Source organism: Mastigoproctus giganteus, chromosome 4, assembly GCF_048544385.1.
Source record: "Mastigoproctus giganteus isolate SK-2022 chromosome 4, ASM4854438v1, whole genome shotgun sequence".
Taxonomy (NCBI): Eukaryota; Metazoa; Arthropoda; class Arachnida; order Uropygi; family Thelyphonidae; genus Mastigoproctus; species Mastigoproctus giganteus.
The window spans coordinates 32068015-32092123 of record NC_143578.1 but is presented as its reverse complement, the minus strand read 5'-3'; the positions used below and the strand labels follow the sequence as shown (position 1 = coordinate 32092123).

General features: G+C 38.5%; 1 protein-coding gene across 3 annotated transcripts in view; it reads right to left on the bottom strand.

Moving 5' to 3' along the window:
- LOC150086578 (protein-L-isoaspartate O-methyltransferase domain-containing protein 1-like) overlaps nt 1–24109 on the bottom strand; it is a 75684-nt gene that overhangs the window by 12692 nt on the left and 38883 nt on the right. For all 3 annotated transcript variants that reach the window (XM_090371464.1, XM_090371465.1, XM_090371463.1), the window contains exon 4: nt 4968–5085. In XM_090371464.1, coding sequence (XP_090227590.1) covers nt 4968–5085 — 118 coding nt within the window. The remainder of the gene's footprint in view (nt 1–4967; nt 5086–24109) is intronic.

Genomic DNA, 24109 nt, shown 5'->3' with positions numbered 1-24109 from the left:
GCTTCAGCTTTAATTTTTTTGAAAAGATGGTTGATATGCAGTTGAGGCAGAAAATTCACAGAACACTGTTCCTAAGGAATTGGCAATTTCCTCTGCAGATAATATCTCCTTCCCATTCCAATTAATAATAGGAGAAGGCAACATATATTTACCATTTAGTTTCTTTATTTTTTTCCAGATTATTCGGGTATCAGCATTCTTGTTGATCGAAGAGGCAAATTTTATCCACGAGTCTTTTTCGCCTTCCGCCGGATATAATGACTTTAGTTCTCAGTCTCTTGAAGTTAATAAGGTTGGCAGTGGTGGGATATTTGCGGAAGGTGTTCCGTGCTGCATTTTTTTCTCTCTTCGCTTTGTTACAATCACCATTCCACCAGTGACTGGTATGCTGATGGTTTCTTATTTTAGACTGTGGGATGGCAGCTTTTACAGCTGTTAGTATCTGCATTGTGATATGATTGGTGACAGAGTCAATAGCAGAAGACTATGATGTCATCACCAAAAGATACATGACTGGTAAATTTCATCCAGTTTGTTTTGGAAAATTTCCAGTTTGTTTTTGTTTCAGTTTGTTTGGAATGGGTGATTTGAATACTACAGATCAGTGGATAGTGGTCACTGTTTAGAGGATTGTCACATACTGCCCACTCTATAGTTGGGAAGAAGATTGGAGAGCAAATTGAGAGATCTATTGCACTGGTTGACCCAGTAGGAAAATGGATGTAAGTGGGTAAGCTAGTAGTCAACAGTATCAAATTCTCTCGGTCAAGTAACATTTCAACAAGTTCACCATGTCTGTCTGAGACCAGAGAACTCCATACTGGATGATGCCCATTAAACTCTCCTAGTAAACAAACAGGAGATGGTAACTGAGAAATTAGATTTATTAGATTTACCAGTTGCTGAATTGTACATGATTGGTTCGGCGGAAGATAAATTGAGGCCAGTGTCAATGTCATACCGATTACTATATGGGTAGCAACAGCTTCTAATGGTGTTTGTAATGGAATGTGCCCGGAGGGGACTCGTGATTCCACTAGTAAAGTTACTCCTCCATGGGGGCTGTTAGTTTCAGATTGATCTTTTCTGAAGATATAGTTTTTGACTGAAACAGATATTTTTGTTGTTAGATTCGTTTCTTGTAAGCATATGGCAGTGAATACGGTGAATTAGTTCATAGATATCATTAATATTGCTGCGAAAACCTCTGCAATTCCATTGTACGATTTGTTCCATTATTTGGTTTTGTGAGCGGAAGAGGAGTCTGTCTGCTTTTTGTGAGTGGCTTGTTTATATCTGTAGGGTTTTGATTTTTCTTTTCTTGAAAATTTTTGGTAATCTTGGGTCATTGTCTTCTTCCATAACATCATCTACATATATTTCAAGCAGATCTTCTGAGTTGGTGGTATCATCTGTATCCATGCTTGATAGGGGAGATTGCTTCACCTCAACAGGATCAGATTTCTGCAATTTATCCACTGCTTGACAATGGGGAACTCTCTGGGATGGAACTGTCAGTGGTGTATTATTGCATTGGTCTACTACGTTTGGTGGAGATGGATGCTGGACCGAGACAACTGATCGAGCCCAGTCTGAGATCGATGTGTCTGGAAGGATGGACACTTCCGTCTGACATGCTACTGCTTGGTGACTGTAAGTAGCAGAAGCATAGGTGCATTTTGGCATACTTAATTTTATTTGTTTTCTTGCTACCTCTTGGTAGCAAACTAATTCCTCTTCAGATATTGTAAGTAGATCCCGTTCTGTTATAACACCTTTTGAGGAATTTAAGGTATTGTGTGGAGTAATAGATACTGGCAGGCCACCGAATGTCACTGTTTTGAGCATTTTCAATTTTATACTTTTGTATTTTTTTCCCTAACTTCCAGAGGTCGCAGTCTTTGGAATATGCCAGATGGTTTCCCTTGCAATTTGGACACTGAGGGGTTGAAGCCTTACATTCTGTTCATGTTGCATCTCCACAACGTGCTGTATGAGAATGGCCGAATTTCTGGCATTTTAAACATCTTAGGGGGGTTCAGGATATATGCCAAACGCAACAGTTTAAATATCTTGCCTTGACTGAAGCTTGTAGGTTTGGAGAACTGAAAGTTAAAATTATATTCTGGGTAGGAAAAAAACTGCCATCTGTTTGGATCATGATGCTTTTTGCCTGTGTGACTTTTTTTTCTTTAAGTTCCTGGACTATTTCATCTTCAGGAATGTTCAATAGATCCCATTCAGTGATCACTCCCTTTGAAGAATTGAGGGTGGTATGTGGTGTGATTTGAACTGGGATTCCACTCAAGGATGTCAGAAGTAATAATAGTTCAGTGTTGAGAATTGGCAGTCTATTAATAAATCTCCAGATTGGAGATGTTTCACCATTTTTGGTGAACCTGCAGCACATTCGAGGCATCTCTGAATGATGAAGGGGGTGAGCTTGCTCACATGTTGTATTGACAGAGAATGTATTATCAGGAATGCTGGTAATTCCTGTCTGCCAGTGTCTTTTTTTCATTCTCTTCGAGAGAGAGAGAAGTCACGGTCAGTGTCATGGTTGTCATTTGGTTGAGAGCTCTTTGGCTCTAAACGTGCTCTCTGCTCCTTTTAGCCCTGAGGGTTGGTTTATCCCCCAGGTTACTGGCCTCACCATGTGGAGGCAGGAGATGTGCCACCAGTGACCAAGCAGTTGTTTATATTAGAGTTGGTTAATAATAAATATAAAGACTAAGAAAAGAAAGGTGGGTTTCCTTTCTTGGTTATTACTTTTGACCTCTGAAGTGCAGAACCACTTCAAGTAAACAAAGGAATAAGCACATTAGAAAAGAATCAAAACTATCACTTTAGAGAGCATACTATAAATCACAATAAGAAAATCGCTTGGCACTCAGGGCCTAGGCATGGATTGAACAAGATGCTGAAAACGTGCAGGAATGGAGTACCACGCAGACATGAGTGTGTCATGCAGTTCCTTGAGATTTGATGGAGGTGTAGGCCTGCACCAAACAGCCCTTTTCAGCTCATCCCAAAGATGTTCAATAGGATTGAGATCCGCGGACTGAGTGGGAACTGCAGCAAAGAAAAGTCATCGCTTTTTCCTGGAACCATTCCATAGTAATTCAGGCTCTGTGCACTGGTGCATTATCCTGCTGAAAGTAACCATCTGACTGAGGATAAACTGTCAACGTGAACGGATGCACTTGGTCAGCAACGATGTGGCATTCAGACATGAATCTATGGGTATCAATGGATCCAACATGTGCCAAGAAAATATTCCCTACACTATAACACTGCCCCCACAACCTTGCACAGTAGTCGTCAGACATGACAGGTCCATGGATTCATCTTGTTTTTGCCAAATTCTGAGCCTTCCATCAACATGATGCACCAGGATCTTCAACTAATCAGACGAAACAACTGTTTTCCAATCCTCGATAGTCCAGTGCTGGTGTTGCTGTGCCTACAGGAGGGGTGATCTCTTGTTCTTCATTGATAACAAAAGGTACGTGATGTGGCCATCGGCTGTTGTAGCCCATTCGCGACAAATTGCGACTAGTGGTCTGTTGCAATATTTTGTTCTGCGCACCAAGGTTATATTCTAACATGATGTGCGACATTGCGGACTGTCTGTTTGCTTGGACAATTCTAGCCATCCTCCCCTGACCACTCTCATCAACAAGAGATTTTCTTCCACATAGGAGTACCGTTGAGAGGATGTTCTCTGTTCGTTGCACCATTCTCGACACACCCCTTGAAACTGTGGTGTGTGAGAAGTTCAGGAGAACTGCCATTTCAGAGATGCTTTGTCGAGCACATCTTGCACCTACTACCATGCCACGTTCGAAGTCCATTAGATCACCCCTTTTTCCCATTCTTGCTATGGTTTGTACGCTGAACTGATACTAGAAAGGTTGTTCTGCTGCATTTATATCCACAACTGTGGTCATGTGACTTGCAACGTTGTGGGACAAACCACTTGGGTGCACAGCAGGGGTGTACCTAATAAAGTGGCAGCACAGTGTATCGTTATCCCACACATAATACAAATATTATATCAAATCAAATTGCTTAATATGAAAACATCGTTGTGCCTAGTCTTCTGGAAGCAAAGAAGTATACCATCGGTGATTCCTCACAGAATCACCGATGGTATACTCTCTATAATCACAGAATCTTGCATTTTGGGAACATACAGTGCCAAAGTGATACCTTGTAATGCCATTCTTTTTGTTAGATCAGTGGTTTTCAACTGGGGTGCCCCAACAACATTCCAGGGGTGCCATGTAATTTTGGATTAAGTTACTTAAACTTTTTTTTTTTTTTGAAATTTAATTATTTATTTTAATTATAAAAAGGCGTACGGTATCCATTGTACCGTATCTTTTTTATTTCGTGGTGATCTATAATTGATGTTTATTTAGTACCTCTATATAAAGAATAAAATTATTATATAAGTATATATAATTTTCATTACGAATTTTAATTTGTTTATAATTACATTATTATAATAACTATCATATAACATATTTTTTTAATATTACACACACACACACACACACACACACACACACACACACACACACACACACACACACACACACACACACACACACACACACACACACACACACACACACACACACACACACACACACTATTAAATGGTCAAAAACCACTGCGTTAAGTATTTCTTCTGGCCTAGGGGTGCCGTGAACCGAGAAACTTTGGGAACCTCTGTGTTAGATGAATTAGATTAAATCACAATTGTATTACTACTATTCTGATAAAATAACTTTACCAGCAATGTATGACTATGTTGATTTTAGTCAGTCTTGCATTGATTTTAGATAGCTATTACATTCATACCAGCTTATACAAACATTTTAAAGTTGCTCTGCTTGCCGGCTGTATAGTGCCAGTTTCACCCTGGCTATTATGTAAAATAATTAATAAGAGTAACTTACGCAATCTAACACAATTAAGTGATTCTCCAGGACTTGGAAGAATTAATGATGCAAATGATACAGGTAAGATTCTTCTAACATCCCAACTAATTTCACCTGTCCTAGTTACTTGTAGAAGCTATTGAAATAAAACACTTATTTTATTATTAATTATCACACTGCTGAATCTTAAAAATCACAAACAAAAAACATAAAAATGCACTGTAAGATTACTTAACACATTAGCTGTGTCAATGCATATAACAATTCAATGACTGAATTCTGGATTGTTAGCAACAGCAATTTGTTTTTGTTTATAGCCTGGCACACATTATTGATTGTTTTCTGTTGTGTTGAGGTTAGTTTATATACTCAGAATAAGCTTTTGATAAAATTTTTAGTTTTGTTCTGATTTAGAGCTCAGCCCAAAAGTAAGTGTATACTTTTAGCTATGAATTCCAGACTTTTTCCTTTTCAACCATTATTTATGAATTTTTGGAATGTTGAGGATTTCAGAATGTTGTTATTTCTCAACATTCTGATAATTATAGCATATTGAATCAGTTATATTTAAGTTATATCTTTTTACTCTTTAATTGCTGCAATACAAGTCCAAAAATTTGTCCACAGGGCCATAGTGTTATATTTTATTCTCAAATGCAGCTTATATACTAAAACTTATGACACTCTTGAATATTCAGGTACGAGGTTATCCGCGTGTTGGACAAAATTTCACAGTTCCTGCAAAGTTTTTGATAAATATATAGCCATTTTATTGACTTAATTGTCATATTAATTTATTTTCTAGTAGTAGCTTATAGTACTAGTCACGCTCCTTAGTTTATTTTGAATTTAGATAGCAATTTTGAAAGTTACTACTTAGTGTCCATATAGAGCCTCCGTTCATAACTTGCCACTATTGTTATAGTATATTAGATCGACACGGAATAGTGTAACGTATATTCTGAACTTGATAGTGTAAAGTATAACATAAAACTAGATAGCGTAATACGTAGCACTGTATTAGGAATCTGTTAGCTTAGTATAGTATTATCAATTAATCAATAAAATTTATTAATCTTATTAAATTTCATTATAAATTAAATTGTACTTAAACCAAATCACAATCCAGACTAGAGCTTGCTGCTCTAATTTAGGTCAAGCCCGCTGCGCTAGCAATGGGCACAAAGTAGCGGGAGTGCTATGGCTCGGGGGAGAACTGAAGGTGGCGATTCTCCAACACATCACAGTCTCAAAAAATGTGCGAAATGTGAAATGTTTGCAGACCTTTATGGAACAGGACAAGATCTAGCCAAGGAGGATATCTTTGTGTGTGCTAGGTGCAGAGAGTGTGAAGAAATTAGCCACCAACTTAGAGTTCTGATGGGCATCTATAAGAGTTTGAGGAGTAGGGTAGATGCCCTTCAATAAATTAATATGAGGAGGCCCATCAAGCTCTCAGCTGCCCAACTCAATACCAGAGTTCACTCCGGTGCATCAGGCAACAAAGTGACAAATCTCCAATCTCCAAGAATGGGCTTGTCCCACAGGAGCTAGTTATTGTTGGTGACTCTATTGTCAAGAAGACAGAGAATATATTATGTAAAAAGGATAGGTGGAATGGGACCAGGTCATGTCTGCCATGGGCAAAAGTTGATGACATAGAGCAGATATCATCTTTTAAGGGCAAAAAGGGTGATATTGTTGTACACATTGGCACTAATGACTGGCAGATTTACCTTAAGTAAATTACCTTAAATAAATCTGTAGATTTATTTAACAAGTACAGGTCAACGTTGAAAAAAAATTCATGAATTAGGGTTAAATTTGTAAGTGTCCAATTTTGCACAGACACAACAGGAGAGAATATATGATGAGATTTAGTCCTGGAGAGATTGTGCAAGGCTCGTGGGGCAGAATTTTTTTCAGCGTGGTCTGTGCTTGCTAACAGGAGAGACTGTTTCTACAGAGATGGGATACACTCAAATAGAAAGGGTGCAAGAATATTTGATGATGCTATGGAGGCAGTGTTAGGTGGGTCAGGAAAATGCTAGCTTAGGGGGATTCACAGACTAAAAGATTAACAGCCACAGACTAAAAGATTAACAGTAGCTGCAGAGGCAAAGTGATTATTGCACTGCTTCTATTGGAATGAGCATCAGATTAGAGAGCAAGTTGCTGGTAATTTCAAGAACTGCTGGGAGTCATCATGAAACAAGGAAGCACACTTGCTGTGTTAGGGTAACTAAGAGTAAGAACAGGTGCATGTATACTTGCATGTACACCAAAGCTAGAAGTATAGTAAATAAATTGGACGAATTTGAAGTGCTGGTTTAGACATAAAAGGCAGATATTGTTGGAATATCAGCGACATGGCATCACAGAGATATAAGTTGTGCAGAACCGGAATTTGGGAAGTACAATGTGTACAGAAAGGATAGACAGGGTAGGAAGGGAGGAGATGTTATGCTGTTAGTTAAGAAACACAAAATCTAAGGAAGTGCATCCAGTTGACATTGCAATGCTGAGTCAGTTTGGTGTGACATAAGCACTAGGAAAGGGAAAATGAGAGGAGGAGTGTGTTATAGGCCTAATGACTCTGATGAGTACAGTGAACAATTGTGCAGAGAAATAGAGTGGGTCAGGAAATAAAAATGCATCGTAATGGGCGATTTTAACTTTGAGGATATTGAGTGGAACGTGTGGGTTGGTCACTCACACACTAGCAAGATTTGTGTGGATTTATTGGAGGATTGTTTTCTACAGCAACATGTTCGAGGGGCAACCAGAGGGAGTAATACTCGATCTGATTATTAGCAGTGATTATTCATGCATTAAGAATTTCCAGATAAAGGAATCACTATGTGACAGTGATCACAGTGTACTGATGTGGGATTTACTTAAAGATGTAACTATCATGAAGGGTAAAGGGAAGGGTTTTTGCTGTCGTAAAGGTGACTACAGTGGTCTCAGACATTTTTGAAATTCTATATAGTGGGATCAACTGATGATGTCAAAAATAGCAAATTCTAAATGAGAAGTCTTCAAGGAATTAGTCTTGGAAGATACTAGGCTTTTCATACCAACTAAGAAATACTGTTCAAGATTTAGATCTAAATGGATGTCAGTTGAAATAATGAGGGTTGTGGAAGAGAAGAAAAATGTATGGGATGCATATAAATTATCAGACAACATAGAAGCCTATGGTAGATATAAGCTAGTCTGCAATCAAGTTACAAAGGAGGTTAGGCAAGCGAAGGCTAGTTATGAGAAATCCTTGGCAAATGATGCAAAGAAAAACAACAGACTTGCAAAGGATGCAAAGAAAAACAACAGACTTGCAAAGGATGCAAAGAAAAACATCTTCTAGAGTTTACATAAGTAAACTCTAGAAGAAAGAGGATGAATCAGATTGGTCCACTTGATATTGATGGTTGAACTGTTAATGATCCCGTTCAGATAGCTGGCAAATAATGAGTATTTTGCATCTATATTCACACATGAGGAATTCTGTAAGGAAGTGGAGGGCAGAATTTTAATAAACCCTACCAGGGAGCTAAATGATTTTGTAATAATGGAGAGCAAAGTGGAGGAGAAATTATTGAAGTCACAAAAAAAAGGTACCTGGGGTGGATGGAATCTATCCAGTTATATTGAAGGAGGCAAAGAGGGAAGTAAGCAAACCCTTAGCCATAATCATGAGAGCATTCTTAGATTCAGGGGAGGTCCCCATGAACTGGAGATGTGCAAATGTATCCCCAATTAACAAAGTGGGTTCAAAGGGTGACACAAATAATTATAGACCTGTTAGTTTAACTTTTTCTGGGGGAAAATAATGGAGTCACTAGTTAAAGAAGTGTTACAGGATCATCTAGACAAGACTAGTAGTAGTTCAGACACAGCATGGATTTGTTAAGGGGAGGTCTTGTCTGACCAATCTGATTGGATACTATGACATGGTCACAAATGAACTGAATACAAAAAATAATTTTGATATCATATACTGGGATTTCAGGAAAGTTTTTGATACCTTTCACATGGAAGACTGCTGTACAAATTGGAGCGGTATGGCATTTAGGGCAACTTGCTACAATGGATAAAGGGATGGTTCAGTGAGAGATGACAGTGAGTGGTAATAAATGGACACTGCTCTTCATAGACTAATGTTATTAGTGGAGTCCCCCAGGGTTTGGTAATGGGCCCATTGTTGTTTTCAGTAATTATCAATGAAGGTATATTAGGCTTAATGTCGAAGTTCACATATAATACAAAGGTTGGCAGAGTTGATGACATAAAGACAGCATGGTACTGCAACAGGATCTAGAAAAGTTAGGTAGATGGACTGAGAAGTGGTAACTGAAGTTTAACTTTGACAAATGCAAAGAACTGCATATGGGTAGCAGTAACCCAAGAGAATGTACTTACTGTGTGGTACTACACTCAGGGAAGTGGATAATGGATAACGAAAAAGACTTAGTTGTAATTGTGCAATCAGATATGACGTTCTCTGAGCATTGCAGATGGGTTGCCAGAGCAGGTCATGGAGTCTTGTCAATGATATATAGGAATTTTTCTAGCAGAGCCAAGGAGGTGATTATCCCTTGTATAAGGCAATGGTCGGACCACACCTTGAGTACTGCATACAGGTCTCAAGGCCTCATTTTAGGTAGGATATAGAGTTGCTAGAACGAGTACAAAGAAGGGCAACAAGATTGGTGAGAGGAACAAAGAGTTGCTCTTACCAAGAAAAGTTTAAGTTCTGCAAGTAACAGCATCTGGTGACTAGGCACCTGCGAGGTGATATGATTGAGGTGTATTTTTTTTTTTTTTATGTAAACCCGAAACACGAGAGGTATTAGAACCTATAGTACTTAGTACCATGCTTGGGTTGGAGGTTGAGAAGACGAAAGAAGATATTTGTTGACATTGGACTTGAACTTCTGCCGACTGTAATTTTCAGGAAATACGTATGAAGGAAGGTTGCAGAAAATGGCAGTTGAGTGAATAAACGAGGAAGATGAAAAGTTGGTTCTGTGGGTTTGAAGTTAGACAGTAAATGGATGTTGGCTGGTGGTGGCACGTGTTCGGACTGTTTTGAAAGAGAGAGCAGGAATTAAAGAAGCCAATTCAGAAGAACAGTGCCCATGGAAGTATCTGTAGATTTTTTTTTTTTTTTTTTTTTTTGGTAGTTGTTGGCACATCGGCTTATGTGGCCATAATGCACCCCCCAAGGTTTTTGCAGTACTTTGATCCAAGCCTGAGGCAGGATTCGAACCTGCGACCTTGGGTTACCAGGCAGGCACTTTACCCACCCGGCTAGCCAGGTCAGCAGTAGTATCTGTAGAAGAGGCATGTAGCAGAAACAGTGCGTCTATGAGAGAGAGCGAGTGGAGAGACTCTGCTAGAGATGAATCATTAATTAACCTAACTGCCCTCTTCTGAATGGAATCAAGGAGCCTGAGAGAGGTTTTGGGGGCACCACCCCACATGTGGGAACAATATTCCACATCTGGGGTGGTGGCAGGGCGGATTTGCGATTTATACAGAGTGAACAGCTGCTTGGAAGAAAAGTAACGCCAAGAGCAAAAGAGAAAACCAAGTTTTTTAGATGCAGAGGAAGCAATATTTGTAATGTGCTTGTGCCAAGAGAGATTAGAAGTTAGGGTAATCCCCAAAAGAGATATATCATTTTGCCTAGATATCGGAGTGTCACTAAAGATAAGCATAGGAGCAGAAGAATCCTTTTTTTGAGATATAAGACATGACTGAGTTTTAGAAGGGTTGAAATCAACAAAGTTGTCTTTGCCCCACTGGAGAATTACCTGAAGATCATCATTTAAGGGATTGGTAGCAGATTTTCAAGAAATTGAAGCTGATTGAGCAGGACAAGGTTTCTCAAAATGGAAAGTGGAATGCAATGTGCTATCATCGGCAAAACTATGGATAGGATTTCCAGTCAATGGAAGAAGGTCATTAATATACAAGAGGAAAAGAGTGGGGGAAAGAACTGAACCTTGGGGGACACCGGCATTGGTGGAGAAGTTAGAAGACAGAGAGCCATCTACCATCACCCTCAGTGAGCGATCAGAGAGAAAACTAGATAACCAATTACTAAAAACAGTTGGCAAACCATAAGATGGAAGCTTGTTTAGAAGACCTTTATGCCATGTATAAGGCCTTGAAAGGTTTGAGCAGGCTCAATGCTGATGGGATTCTTCTGTTTGCTGAGATTACGAATCTGAAGGGGCATAGATTCAATTCGAGGAAAGACAGTTGATTGCTGGAACAGACTTCCACCTGTTGTTGTGCAAGTTGATAGCTTAAATAAATTTAAGGCTGAGAAAACTAGATAAACATTTGGAGTGGATGGGTGAAATGGGAAGTTTTTTTTTGAGCTGATGCTGTATAAGCTTGCTTTCTTGCATCATATGCCTCACCTAATGTTAACTACAAAATTCTTATGTGTATGGTATTTTTCATCAGATGTAGATACAGCTTCATCTGAAGTAGTCAATGTATTTGCTTTTGTGAGATGTGTATATGTAATAAATAAAAATATTAAGATGCTATTTTATTGGCATGGTGAACAATTAAAATGAACTAAAGACAAGTTGGAACATTAAGCATGTAAGCCTGCACATAGTAAAATCTGTCTTTAATTTCTTAAAGGGATCACAGATAATTCTCAGTCATTTCATAGTGCCTCCTATATCACTTCTTCAGTGACTGTTCTGTTGTGCTGACAACCAATGGCTGCTTCACAGAATCAGATGTTTTATGGTACCCACTGTGCAATGAAACATCTGCAAAATATTTGTGGTCCTTTTAAGAAATCAAAGACATATTTTACTCTATGTAGATAGATTGAATTGCTTAATTTTCCACTTCCTCCTGTAAATAAAAATATTATTTAAAAAATTTATTATAGTTATAATATAATTTATTATAGAAAAATTTTTTTTGCTATGTTTTATTACAGAAAGTAAAATTTTGTTAAACACTGACCTAATAATACATTTTCAATATTTTATAATTTAGTGTAGGCACATTTCCTTTTCTGCATTTTTTGTTTTTATTATTATAATTATATACACAAAACAATATTTTTATATATAAATGCTAAAAAAATACCAAATTTATAACTTAACATATATTTTCCATATAAATATCAAAAAGCAAACTTAGGGGGGAAAAATCCCAAAATATAGGCAACCTGAAATACTTTTCAATACACTAAATACATGGTTAAATAGTAGAAACAACAGCAATAAAATTATCTGATAAATTACATGGACACTGAGTAATGGTTAGTAGCACATGGCTTGTAAAATTTCTTAATGTGTGAAGCATCGCAGCAACCCAAGGGAGATAAAGGGTTAAATATAAATGTATAGTCTTATGCACACGTCATTTAAAAATACAATTTGAAATAAGATTTTAAGGATGAGAAATCAAAATTTTGATTTTAAAACAATTTTAAAATCAGCTCATAAAATCTAAGATGATAATGCAAATCTTGATAAAGAAATAATTTTTCATAATCCAGCTTCAGTGATATTTAAACATTAACCTTGTAATATATAACATAGGTCTATGGGACACATATTAATAATTCTGTTTTAACTGTAAGTTTCTTTAACAATTTAATTCTTTTTTACTTTTAAACATGTTTACAGATAGGCTTTGGCTATCATTTTTTGACATATATATTTATGTAAAGGAAAATTTTAGGAAATTTTTGGGAATAGAAATCAAGCTCATATATGTATCTGCATAGCAGGCAGACTTGCTGATACATAGGTGGGCTTGTTTTCTTGTAGGTGAGATATGCAGGTATTACCCACAAAAACTTGCAATAATAAGATTTAATTAATAATTAAATCTTACTATAATAAGATTATAGTAACACCAACATCGAGCCATGATGATGAAGAGGTTGAAGAAATGTACACCGAAAAAGAGTCTTCTAGATGAGCAGAAAACCCACTACACTATTATTATGGGGGACTTCAATGCTAAGGCTGGTAAAAGACAAAACAGCGCAGAAAGGGGAACTATAGGAAATTTTGGAATTGGTGAAAGAAATGAAAGAGGCGAAAGACTTGTGGAATTTGCAGAATCTCAAGGATTGTCAGTAATGAACACTTTTCAAGAAAAGGGTGAACAGAACGTGGATATGGAAGAGTCCAAATGGATTAACAACTAATGAAATCGACTTCATCCTCACTAACAGAAGATATTTTGTGAATGATGTTACCATCCTGAATAAGGTAAATGTTGGAAGTGATCACAGTATATTCTTACCACATGTACGCCATATCCAAAAATTTCATTACTTCATACAGCATGTCCCACCTACTTTTTCTTACTATTGAATACACCATGAATTGTCAAACTAATAGAGCAAGCTTATCTGCGAAAAGATCTAAACCTCCCAAGGACTTCCTAATTCATTTCACAAATATACGTGGTCTCAATTCTAATCTCAACGATGTCCATTTCCCCTTGCAGTCTGCCAAACCCCATGTACTTTTTCTGACAGAATCTCAGATATCGGTTGATTCATCTACTGCTCATCTCAGATGCCCAAATTATTTGCTGTATGATTCCTTTTGCCTCAAAGGTGGTACTTGTGCATATGTCTGTTCTGATATTCCCTGTCAGAGACTTGGCAATTTGGAATCTCCTCTCTTTGATCTTCTCTGGCTTAAAATCTCTCTACCTCATTGTGTCAAATTCATCTGTTGTCTCTACCGTTCTCCCAACTCCACTAATCACTTGGAGCTCTTTGACTTCCTCTCTTTGCAACTTGACTTTCTCCAGTCCAACTTTCCTAACAGTGAAGTAATTTTCCTTGGTGATTTTAATGTTCACAACTCCAGCTGGCTTCCGTTTTCTAGTCACACCGACCCAGCAGGTCAAGATGCTGAGGCTTTTGCAATTACTAATGACCTTGCACAGATTGTTCATTTACCTACAAGAATACCGGACAATCCTAATCATACAGCCAATACGCTTGATCTTTTTCTCACAAACAACCCTTCTAAGTACACGGTCGAAGTGAGAGGTCCTTTAGGCACTTCAGATCACAACTTGGTGATTGTCTCTTCTCCAATGGAACCTTTATCTCATGGCTATTCGCAACCACGTGTTGTTTGGCATTACAAGAATGCAAAATGGGATGACCTGCGAGACTTCTTTTCTTCTTTTCCTTGGTCGGATTACTGTTTCAAAACTTCTGATGTCAACGTTTGCTCAGATCGTGTCAGTGAAATTATTCTTGCAGGAATGGAATCCTTTATCCCACACTCCACTTTAAAATCTCGTCCTTTATCTAAACCTTGGTTTTCCAATAAATGTGCTAAGGCTGTCCAAGAGAAGAATGTTGCATATCGTAATTGGCTTGTTTCTAATTCTTCAGTTTCATTTTCTGCCTACACCAAAGCTCGCAACAGTTGTAAAGCAGTTATTAATCAGTTCAAACTAGACTTTGAACAGGCTAAGAGTAGAAAACTTGCTTCTTGCCCTAATGGTAGCCGAGCATTCTGGTCTCTTGCCAAAGCTATTGGCCGCAACTTTTGCCCATCTCTGCTCCCACCTCTGTCCAAACCAGATGGTTCTGTTGCCACTTCAGCCAAGGATAAAGCTGACCTGCTAGCATCCCATTTTTCTTCCAGCTCATGTATTAATGATCTTGGTAAAACACCTCCCACCATTCCCAACATGCTCCATTCAATGCCTCCTGTGGTCTTCCGTCAAAAGGATATCAGAAGGATTTTGATGAATCTTGATGCTAAGAAAGCTCCAGGTCCTGATGGTATTTCTCCACTTGTTCTCAAAACCTGTGCTCCTGAACTTACTCCTATTCTTTGCCGCCTTTTTTCACTTTCTTATTCCAAAGGTGTTTTTCCTTCTGCTTGGAAATTTGCTCATATCCAGCCAGTTCCTAAAAAGGGTGACAAATCCCTCCCATCCAATTATCGTCCCACTGCCATTACTTCTACTCTTTCTAAAGTAATGGAGAAATCAATTAACCGCCAACTCTTGAACTACCTAGAAACCTTCCGTCTGATCAACGATCACCAGATGGATTCCGTCAGTGTCGATCCACTGGAGATATTCTGGCTTATGTTACCCATTTATGGACTAATTCAATGGAAAGGTTCGGTGAAACACAAGTAGTTGCTCTTGACATCTAAAAGGCTTTTGATCGTGTTTGGCATAAAGGTCTTCTAAACAAGCTTCCATCTTATGGTTTGCCAACTGTTTTTAGTAATTGGTTATCCAGTTTTCTCTCTGATCGCTCACTGAGGGTGATGGTAGATGGCTCTCTGTCTTCTAACTTCTCCACTAATGCCGGTGTCCCCCAAGGTTCAGTTCTTTCCCCCACTCTTTTCCTCTTGTATATCAATGACCTTCTTCCATTGACTGGAAATCCTATCCATAGTTTTGCCGATGATAGCACATTGCATTCAACTTTCCATTTTGAGAAACCTTGTCCTGCTCAATCAGCTTCAACTTCTCGAAAATCTGTTACCAATTCCTTAAATGCCGATCTTCAGGTAATTCTCCAGTGGGGCAAAGACAACTTAGTTGATTTCAACCCTTCTAAAACTCAGTCTTGTCTTATATCTCGCAAAAAGGATTCTTCTACTCCTATGCTTATCTTTAGTGACACTCCGATTTCTAGGCAAAATGATATATCTCTTTTGGGGATTACCCTGACTTCTAATCTATCTTGGCACAAGCACATTACAAATATTGCTTCCTCTGCATCTAAAAAACTTGGTTTTCTCTTTCGCTGTCGGCGTTACTTTTCTTCCAAACAGCTTCTCACTCTGTATAAATCGCAAATTCGCCCTTCCATGGAATATTGTTCCCATATCTGGGGTGGTGCCCCCAAAACCTCTCTCCGGCTTCTTGATTCCATTCAAAAGAGGGCAGTTAGGTTAATTAATGATTCATCTCTAACAGAGTCTCTCCACTCGCTGTCTCATAGACTCACTGTTTCTGCTGCATGTCTCTTCTACAGATACTTCCATGGGCGCCGTTCTTCTGAATTGGCTTCTATAGTTCCCGCTCTCTCTTTTAAAACAGTCCGAACACGTGCCGCCACCAGCCAACATCCATTTACTGTCCAACTTCAAACCCACAGAACCAACTTTTCATCTTCCTCATTTATTCATTCAACTGCCGTTTTTTGGAACAACCTTCCTTCATAAGTATTTCCTGAAAATTACAATCTACAGAAGTTCAAGTCCAATGTCAACAAATATCTTCTTTCGTCTTCTTAACCTCAAACCCAAGCACGGTACTAAGTACTATAGGTTCTAATACCTCTCGTGTTTGGGGTTCTCATAAAAAAAAAAAAAAAAAAAAGAATGGTAAGATGTACACTTGATATAGATGTAGGAAAGGAAAGGAAAAAACTGACCCAAGTAAATAATACAAAGGTCTTTGAGATAACAGAAGAGGAGAAAAAGGAGTATGTACTGGAACTTGTGCAAGTTTCAGCTTCTGCAGACTGCTCAGGACCAAGATATTGATGGGGAATATTACAACTTTATAGCAGTATGTACTGGAAATTGTGATTGTGCAAGGCTCAAGGGGTAGAATTGTTTTCAGCCTGGACTGTACTTGTTAACAGGAGAGATTGCTTCTACAGGGATGGGATACACTTAAATAGAAAGGGTGCAAGAGGTTTTGCTGATGCTGTCGAGGCAGAGTTAGGTGGGTCGGAAAACTGCTAGTTGGGGGGGATACAAGGACTAATAGATTAACAGTAGCCACTGGCAGAGGTGGAAGTGATTCTTGCACTGCTTCTATTGAAATGAGCAGAAGCCTGAAAAACAAGATGCAGGATATTTCAGAGACTGCTGGGAGTCATTGTGGTACAAGTAAACACATGGGTTGTGTTAGGGTAGCCAAGAATAGAAACAGGTGCATGTATACCTGCGTGTACACCAATGCTAGGAGTTTGGTAAATAAATTTGATGAATTTGAGGTATCGCTCAAATCATCCAAGGCAGATATTGTTGGGATATCAGAGACGTGGTGTCACACAGATATAAGGAATGCGGAACTGGAATTTGGGGAATACAATGTGTATAGAAAGGATAGACAGGACAGGAGGGGAGGAGGGGTTATGCTATTAGTTAAGAAACACAAAGTCCAAGTGAAGCCAGTCGACATCGATGGACAGGGCAGTGTCGAGTCAGTTTGGTGTGACATAAGCATAGGGAATTCAAAATTGAGAGTAGGAGTGTGCTATAGGCCTAATGACTCTGATGAGTATAATAAGATATTGTACAGGGAAATAGAGTGGGCCAGTAAATCAGAGAGTCTTATAATGGGGGATTTTAATTTCCCAGATATTGACTGGAATTTATGGGTTGGTCACACGCACACTAGCAAGGCTTTTGGGGATTTATTGGATGATTGTTTTCTACATCAGCATGTTCGTGAGGCAACAAGAGGGAGCAATACTCTTGATCTGATTATCAGTAGTGATTCTTCATGCATTAAGAATCTGCAGATAAATGAACCACTAGGCGGCAGTGATCACAGTGTGTTGAAGTGGGATTTACTCAAGGAGGTAACTACCATCAGAGGTAAAGGGAAGGGTTTTTGTTTTCGTAAAGGCGACTATGATGGTCTGAGACAGTATTTAAATTCTATACAGTGGGACCAACTGATGATGTTACCAACATCAAACTCAAAATGGGAAGCATTCAAGGAACTAATCTTGGAGGCTACCAGGCTTTACATACCAACTAAGAAATATTGTTCACGGTTTAGGCCTAAATGGTTGTCAGATGAAATAATGAGACATGTGGCGGAGAAGAAAAATGCATTGGATACATACAAATTAATGGGTGACATGGAAGCCTATGATAGATATAAGTTGGTCTGTAACCAAGTCACAAAGGAGATTAGGCAGGCAAAGGCAGACTACGAAAAATCCTTGGCAAAGGATGCAAAGAAAAACAGAAAAGAGTTCTTTACCTATTTAAACCAAGAAGGAAAGGGATGAATCAGATTGGTCCACTGGATATTGATGGTTCAACAGTTGAGGATCCTGCTCAGGTGGCTAACAATCTAAACGAGTATTTTGCATCTACATTCACGCATGAAGAGTTATTCAGGAAGGAGAATGATGTAGGTAAAGTAAACATTGGCAGTGAGCTGGATGATTTTGTAATAACTGAGAGGAAAGTGGAGGAGAGATTGTTGAGGATAAACATAAAAAAGGCACCTGGGGTGGATGGGATCTATCCAGTTATATTAAAGGAGGCAGCAAAGGAAGTAAGCAAACTCCTAGCCATAATTATGAGAGCTTCTTTGGACTCAGGAGAGGTACCAATAGACTGGAGATGTGCAAATGTAACCCCAATTCACAAAGGAGGATCAAAGGCTGACACAAGTAATTATAGACCTGTTAGTTTAACTTCTGTTCCAGGTAAATTAATGGAGGCACTGGTTAAAGAAGCACTGCACGATCATCTAGACAAGAATTCAGTTATAGCTCAGACGCCGCATGGTTTTGTTAAGGGCAGGTCTTGCCTGACCAATTTGATTGGATACTATGATGTAGTCACAAAAGAACTGGATGCAGGGAATAACTTTGATATTATATATTTGGATCTTAGAAAGGCTTTTGACACTTTTGCACATGGAAGACTGCTGCACAAATTGGAGCAGTGTGGCATTGGAGGCAAATTGCTGCTATGGATAAGGGGATGGTTGAGTGGCAGAAGACAGAGAGTGGTAATCAATGGACACTGCTCAACGTGTACTAATGTTATTAGTGGAGTTCCTCAGGGTTCAGTGTTGGGTCCGTTGTTGTTTTCGGTGTTTATGAATGATATTGATGATGGGATATCAAGTTTAATGTCCAAGTTTGCAGATGATACAAAGGTTGGCAGGGTTGTTAACGACACCACTGACGCTATGCTGCTGCAACAGGATCTGGAAAGGTTGAACAGATGGGCTGAGAGGTGGCAAATGAAGTTTAACATTGACAAATGTAAAGTACTACATATGGGAAACAGTAAGCCCAGAGCAACGTATCAACTCTGCGGTACTACACTGACAGTGGTGGAGAATGAAAAGGACCTGGGGGTAATTGTGCAGGCAGATATGAAGTTCTCTGAGCAGTGCAGACGAGCTGCAAGAGTAGCTCATGCTGTCTTGTCAATGATATACAGGAATTTTTCTAGCAGGGATAAGGAGGTGATTATTCCCTTGTATAAGGCAATGATTAGGCCACATCTTGAGTACTGTACAGGTCTGGAGGCCTCATTTCAAGAAGGATGTAGAGCTGCTGGAACGGGTACAGAGAAGGGCAACAAGATTAGTGAATGGAACAAAGGGTTGCTCTTACGAAGAAAGGCTTAAGTTTTGCAAATTACAGAGTCTGGAGACTAGGCACCGGCGAGGTGATCTGATAGAGGTGTATAAGGCTTTGAATGGTTTGAGCATGCTCAATGCCAATGGGATTCTTCATCTTGCTCAGAATAATCAGCTCAGAGGGCATAAATTCAAATTGAGGAAGGACGGATGTCGGATAGATGTGCGGAAATTTGCCTTTGGCCAGCGGGTGGTTGGTTGGTGGAACCGACTTCCATCACTTGTTGTTGAAGTTGATAGCCTAAACAAATTTAAGGCTCAACTGGACAGGTATTTCGAACGAACGGAGGGGTGAAATGGGAGTGGTGTGTTTTTTTTTTTGGCTGATGCTGAATAAGCTTGCTTTCTTGCATCATATGCCTCTACTAATGCTAACTTAAGAACAAGTTTCAGCTTCTGCAGACTGCTCAGGACCAAGATATTGATGGGGAATATTACAACTTTCTGAAAGTGATAAAGCCCAAGAAACGTATAGGAAAAAAGAAATCCAAAGAAGAAAAAATTATTCAAGAAACACTTGTCATGATGAACCGAAGGCGAAAAATGAAGAGCAAGATAAACACTGACAAGGAAAAAATTGAGTATACTGAGTTATGCAAAGCCATTAGATAGACTCAGAGAGGACATAAGAAGATTTAACACAAGAAAAGTAGAACAAGCATTAAAGGAAAACAAAGGATTTAAATCAGCAGCCATGAGCAGTAATACAGAAAGACAAATGATACTGAAACTGAAGAATAGCGATGGTGTACTTATAAACAGCAGAGAAAGCATAATTCAAATAGCAGAAGACTACTATAGAGAATTATACAAGGAGTGAGGGAATGATGCCAGTAGTGGGGAAAATGGATTGCAAATTAAGCAACACATACAACATACCCGATATTCTTCCTGATGAGGTAGAACATGCATTGAAGAAAATGAAGAATCAGAAAGTCCCGGGGAAAGATGAAGTTACTGTAGTGTTGTTAAAATTGGGAGGAAGAGACATAACACAAAAACTGGCAAGTCTCTTCACAAAGTGCATTAGAAAAGGTGTGACGGCTAAGCAGTGGAATAATGCAATCATAGTTTTGCTGCATAAGAAAGGAGATAAATAAGAAATTGGAAATTATAGACCAATTAGCTTATTATCCCACATCTACAAGTTGTTCACAAGAGTCATTACTAACAGATTAGAAAGAATACTTGATGAGAATCAACCGAAAGAGCAAGCTGGCTTTAGGACAGGATTCTCAACTATGGATCACCTTCAAGTAATATCACAGCTAATGGAGAAAGCAAATGAATATAAAACACCATTATGCCTGGCATTTGTGGATTATGAAAAGGCATTTGACTCCATACAGCATAAGGCAATGTTTCAGGCACTGGAAAGACAAGGCATAGATACCCCACATATTATGATTTTGAAGAAAATATATGAGAATGCTACCTCCTTTCTTACACTAGGCAAAGACAGTAGGAAATTTAAAATCGAGAAAGGAGTTCGACAAGGAGACACAATATCTCCGAAGCTGTTACTGCTGCCCTTGAGGAAGCTTTCAGAAGATTAGACTGGTCGCAGAAAGGAGTCAATGTGAACGGAGAGTACCAAACTGAGTTATGCAAAGCCATTAGATAGAGACTCAGACTCATCAGATAGACTCATTTACGATTTGCAGATGACACTGTGGTCATAAGCCACGATCCCAAAGAATTAAGAGGAAAATCTTAATCAGTTATGCACAGTTAGTAAGGATTTTGGACTAAAGATGAATATGGCTAAAACAAAAGTAATGATGAACAAGTATGCCACAGAAAGGGAAATAATGAGTGAAGGAGTAGTAATTGAAAAGGTGTAGTCATATACTTATCTGGGACAAGTTATTAGCTGTAATAATGATAAATGGCTGGAGAAGTCAAGAGAAGAATAAATTTTGGATGGATAGCATTCAGGAAATATAGCCACATACTGAAGAGTATTATCCCATTTTGTCTGAAATGTAAAATAATGAACCAATGTATACTCCCCACCATGACTTATGGAAGTGAAACTTAGGCACTCACCAAAAGAATGGAAGAGAAGCTGAGAACTACACAGCGAAGAAGGGAACGAATTATATTGGGAATCAGACTGTTAGATAAGAAGAGAAACATGGATTAGGCAGCAAACTCAAGTAAAAGACATTCTTATCAAAACTAAAGAACTAAAATGGTCTTGGGCAGGACACATAGCTCGAAGAGATGATGACAGATGGATAAGAAAATAACAGAATGGTACCCAAGAGGAGCCAGAAGAAAACCTGGAAGATAAAGGCGGAGATGGATAGATACAATTCCTGAGTTTTTGGATAGTAAATGGATGGCCAGTGCTCAAAACAGAAGGAACTGGAAAGTTGCTGGAGAGGCCCTCATCCTGCAGTGGATTGAAAATGGCTAATGATGATGATTAGTGCTATTTTATACTGGTACTAATAGTAAGGCCTTCATAGCCAAGTAGTCAGGAGCAGGAGTGCAGTAGTACACGCTTTTTAAGTAGATTGGGGTTCAAGCCCCTGAGGGTAAATACGGTCGATCTCCAACCTGCACTGGGCTAGCATGGCAGATTATGGTCCATTTCCCCCAACACGAACTGTTGAGGATACTATCATCCTGCAGTGGATTGATAATGGCTGTTGCTTACCTTTTTTTTTTTTTTTTTAACTTTTACTGGAAGCTTTGATCTAGAGACTAAACATGAGTTTCACCACTTCAAGCCTCCAAAAAGCAAAGTGGTGGTACTTTTTTTTTTTTTTGTTTTGTTAGTTGGCGCATCGGCTTCTGTGGCCATAATGCACCTCCCAAAGTTTTTGCATTTTACTCTGATCCAAGCCTGAGGCGGGATTCGAACCTGCAACCTTTGGTACAAAATCTAACTAACCAACAATTTAAAATGAACCACAAAATCAGGCACTTTACCCACCTGGCTAGCCCAGTCTGTGTGGTGGTACTGCACCAGTTGATGAGGGTCATCTGCCACCTAGTAAACTTATGTTCAACTGAGGGCTGGGTAAAAATATAAACTGACTTGGATCAGTGCCCTAATTTTCTGTGTGTATATTCTCTTTATTTATATATTATTTTTATAAGGATTGGATTATTACACTGCCAATGCTGTAACAGAAATATAACAAATCATGCCATATAAAATTATTCACAGAAGAACACAAAAAATGAAGAAATAAAATACCACATTAATATGATTTTTGGAATAGCATTATTCGGAAGAATGGAAGTAGTTGGCAAAATGCTTTGTCATAGCTATTTGTAAGTTCTTTTCAAAGTCTTGCTTTGAATTTGAGTTTGATTTTGTGGTTCATTTTAAATTGTTGGTTAGTTAGATTTTGTACCAAACCAACTAAAGCCATGTGGTATCAGAGTATTACATATATTCTACAGGTTTGTTTAGATGTTTTTCTGAATTATATCGCATTTTAGGAAATTTTTTGTAAAAATTTTTTTTTTTATTTTTTTTATGGCTGATGCTGCATAACTCATATGCCTCAAGTTGCGTAGTGAGTTAACATGCTTACAAGTTAGGGCAAATGTATCAGATCTGTTCACAGCTTATAACTGTGACCAATCTTATAACTATTTAGTACATAATGATGTCAATCTTATAACTATTTAGTAGTTAGCTGTGAGCAGGTCTGATGCATTTGCACTAACCTGTAAGCATGTTAACTCATTATGCAACTTGAGGCTTTTGTCCTAAAATGCGACGGAATTCAAATTACTACACACCATCAGGCATCTCTCATGTTGTGGAGTTATACTTCGCAACTGTCTTGCCATCATTGTAACAACAGGGTGCCTGACCACCCACTGAAGAGGAGCCAATCAGCTCTGAAACGATGTCATCTGGGTGGTGGCATCCACTGAGAATAAGTAACAATAGTCTTCTCCTATGGTGAAGAGTTACTTATTTGAGGTAGTGCAATTTCATGGCAACTCATTGTGAAGGTGTTCACAATATGCGATATACATAATGATGCCAATCTTATAACTATTTAGTAGTTAGCTGTGAGCAAATCTGATGCATTTGCACTAATTTATAAGCATGTTTTTTTTTTATTTAAAACCAAGATTTTTGGGGGTGCTTTGGGGGTACCTTTACCTGAGACAAACTTCTAATTTGCTGGGATTCAAACTAGGCCTTTTCCACATGGAATGGAAGGGTAGAAATTGTAACAGTTACTTACATTTTTAAGTACTCTGACATTTCAGAGGAGAAAATTACATTGAAGGATATAGACCCACTTCCAAATTCAGAAAAATGGCAGAAAAAAGTCCACCAGATACCAAGTGAGTTACAAAAGATTAAAATTTTATTGCAAAATAAAAAATGGAGTTGTACTGTAACTTTTTTTTTTTTTTTGGCAAAGTAACCACAAGCAACATGAAAGGGTCTATGGGCTAGAACCTGCCTGCAGGTTTCCCATTCTTGTTCTATTCTATGAAACTTTGCATAGAAGAGCAACATTATCAGTACCACAATGCAAGTGAAACAGACACTTAAAAAATAAGTAAAATGAAGAGAAAAGAGAAACTTTTTGTAAAACAGATTCTGCACATCTCCAGTATGATTATTTGAACACAAATGAGACAGTATACAGGAAAAACCTTTGATGTAATAAACTTGAGGGTGCCTGTGGATCAAATGACAGCCTTATGCAGACAGCAATATACAGTTTCATATACAACTGATAAAATAATTCTCATAACTAAAGTAG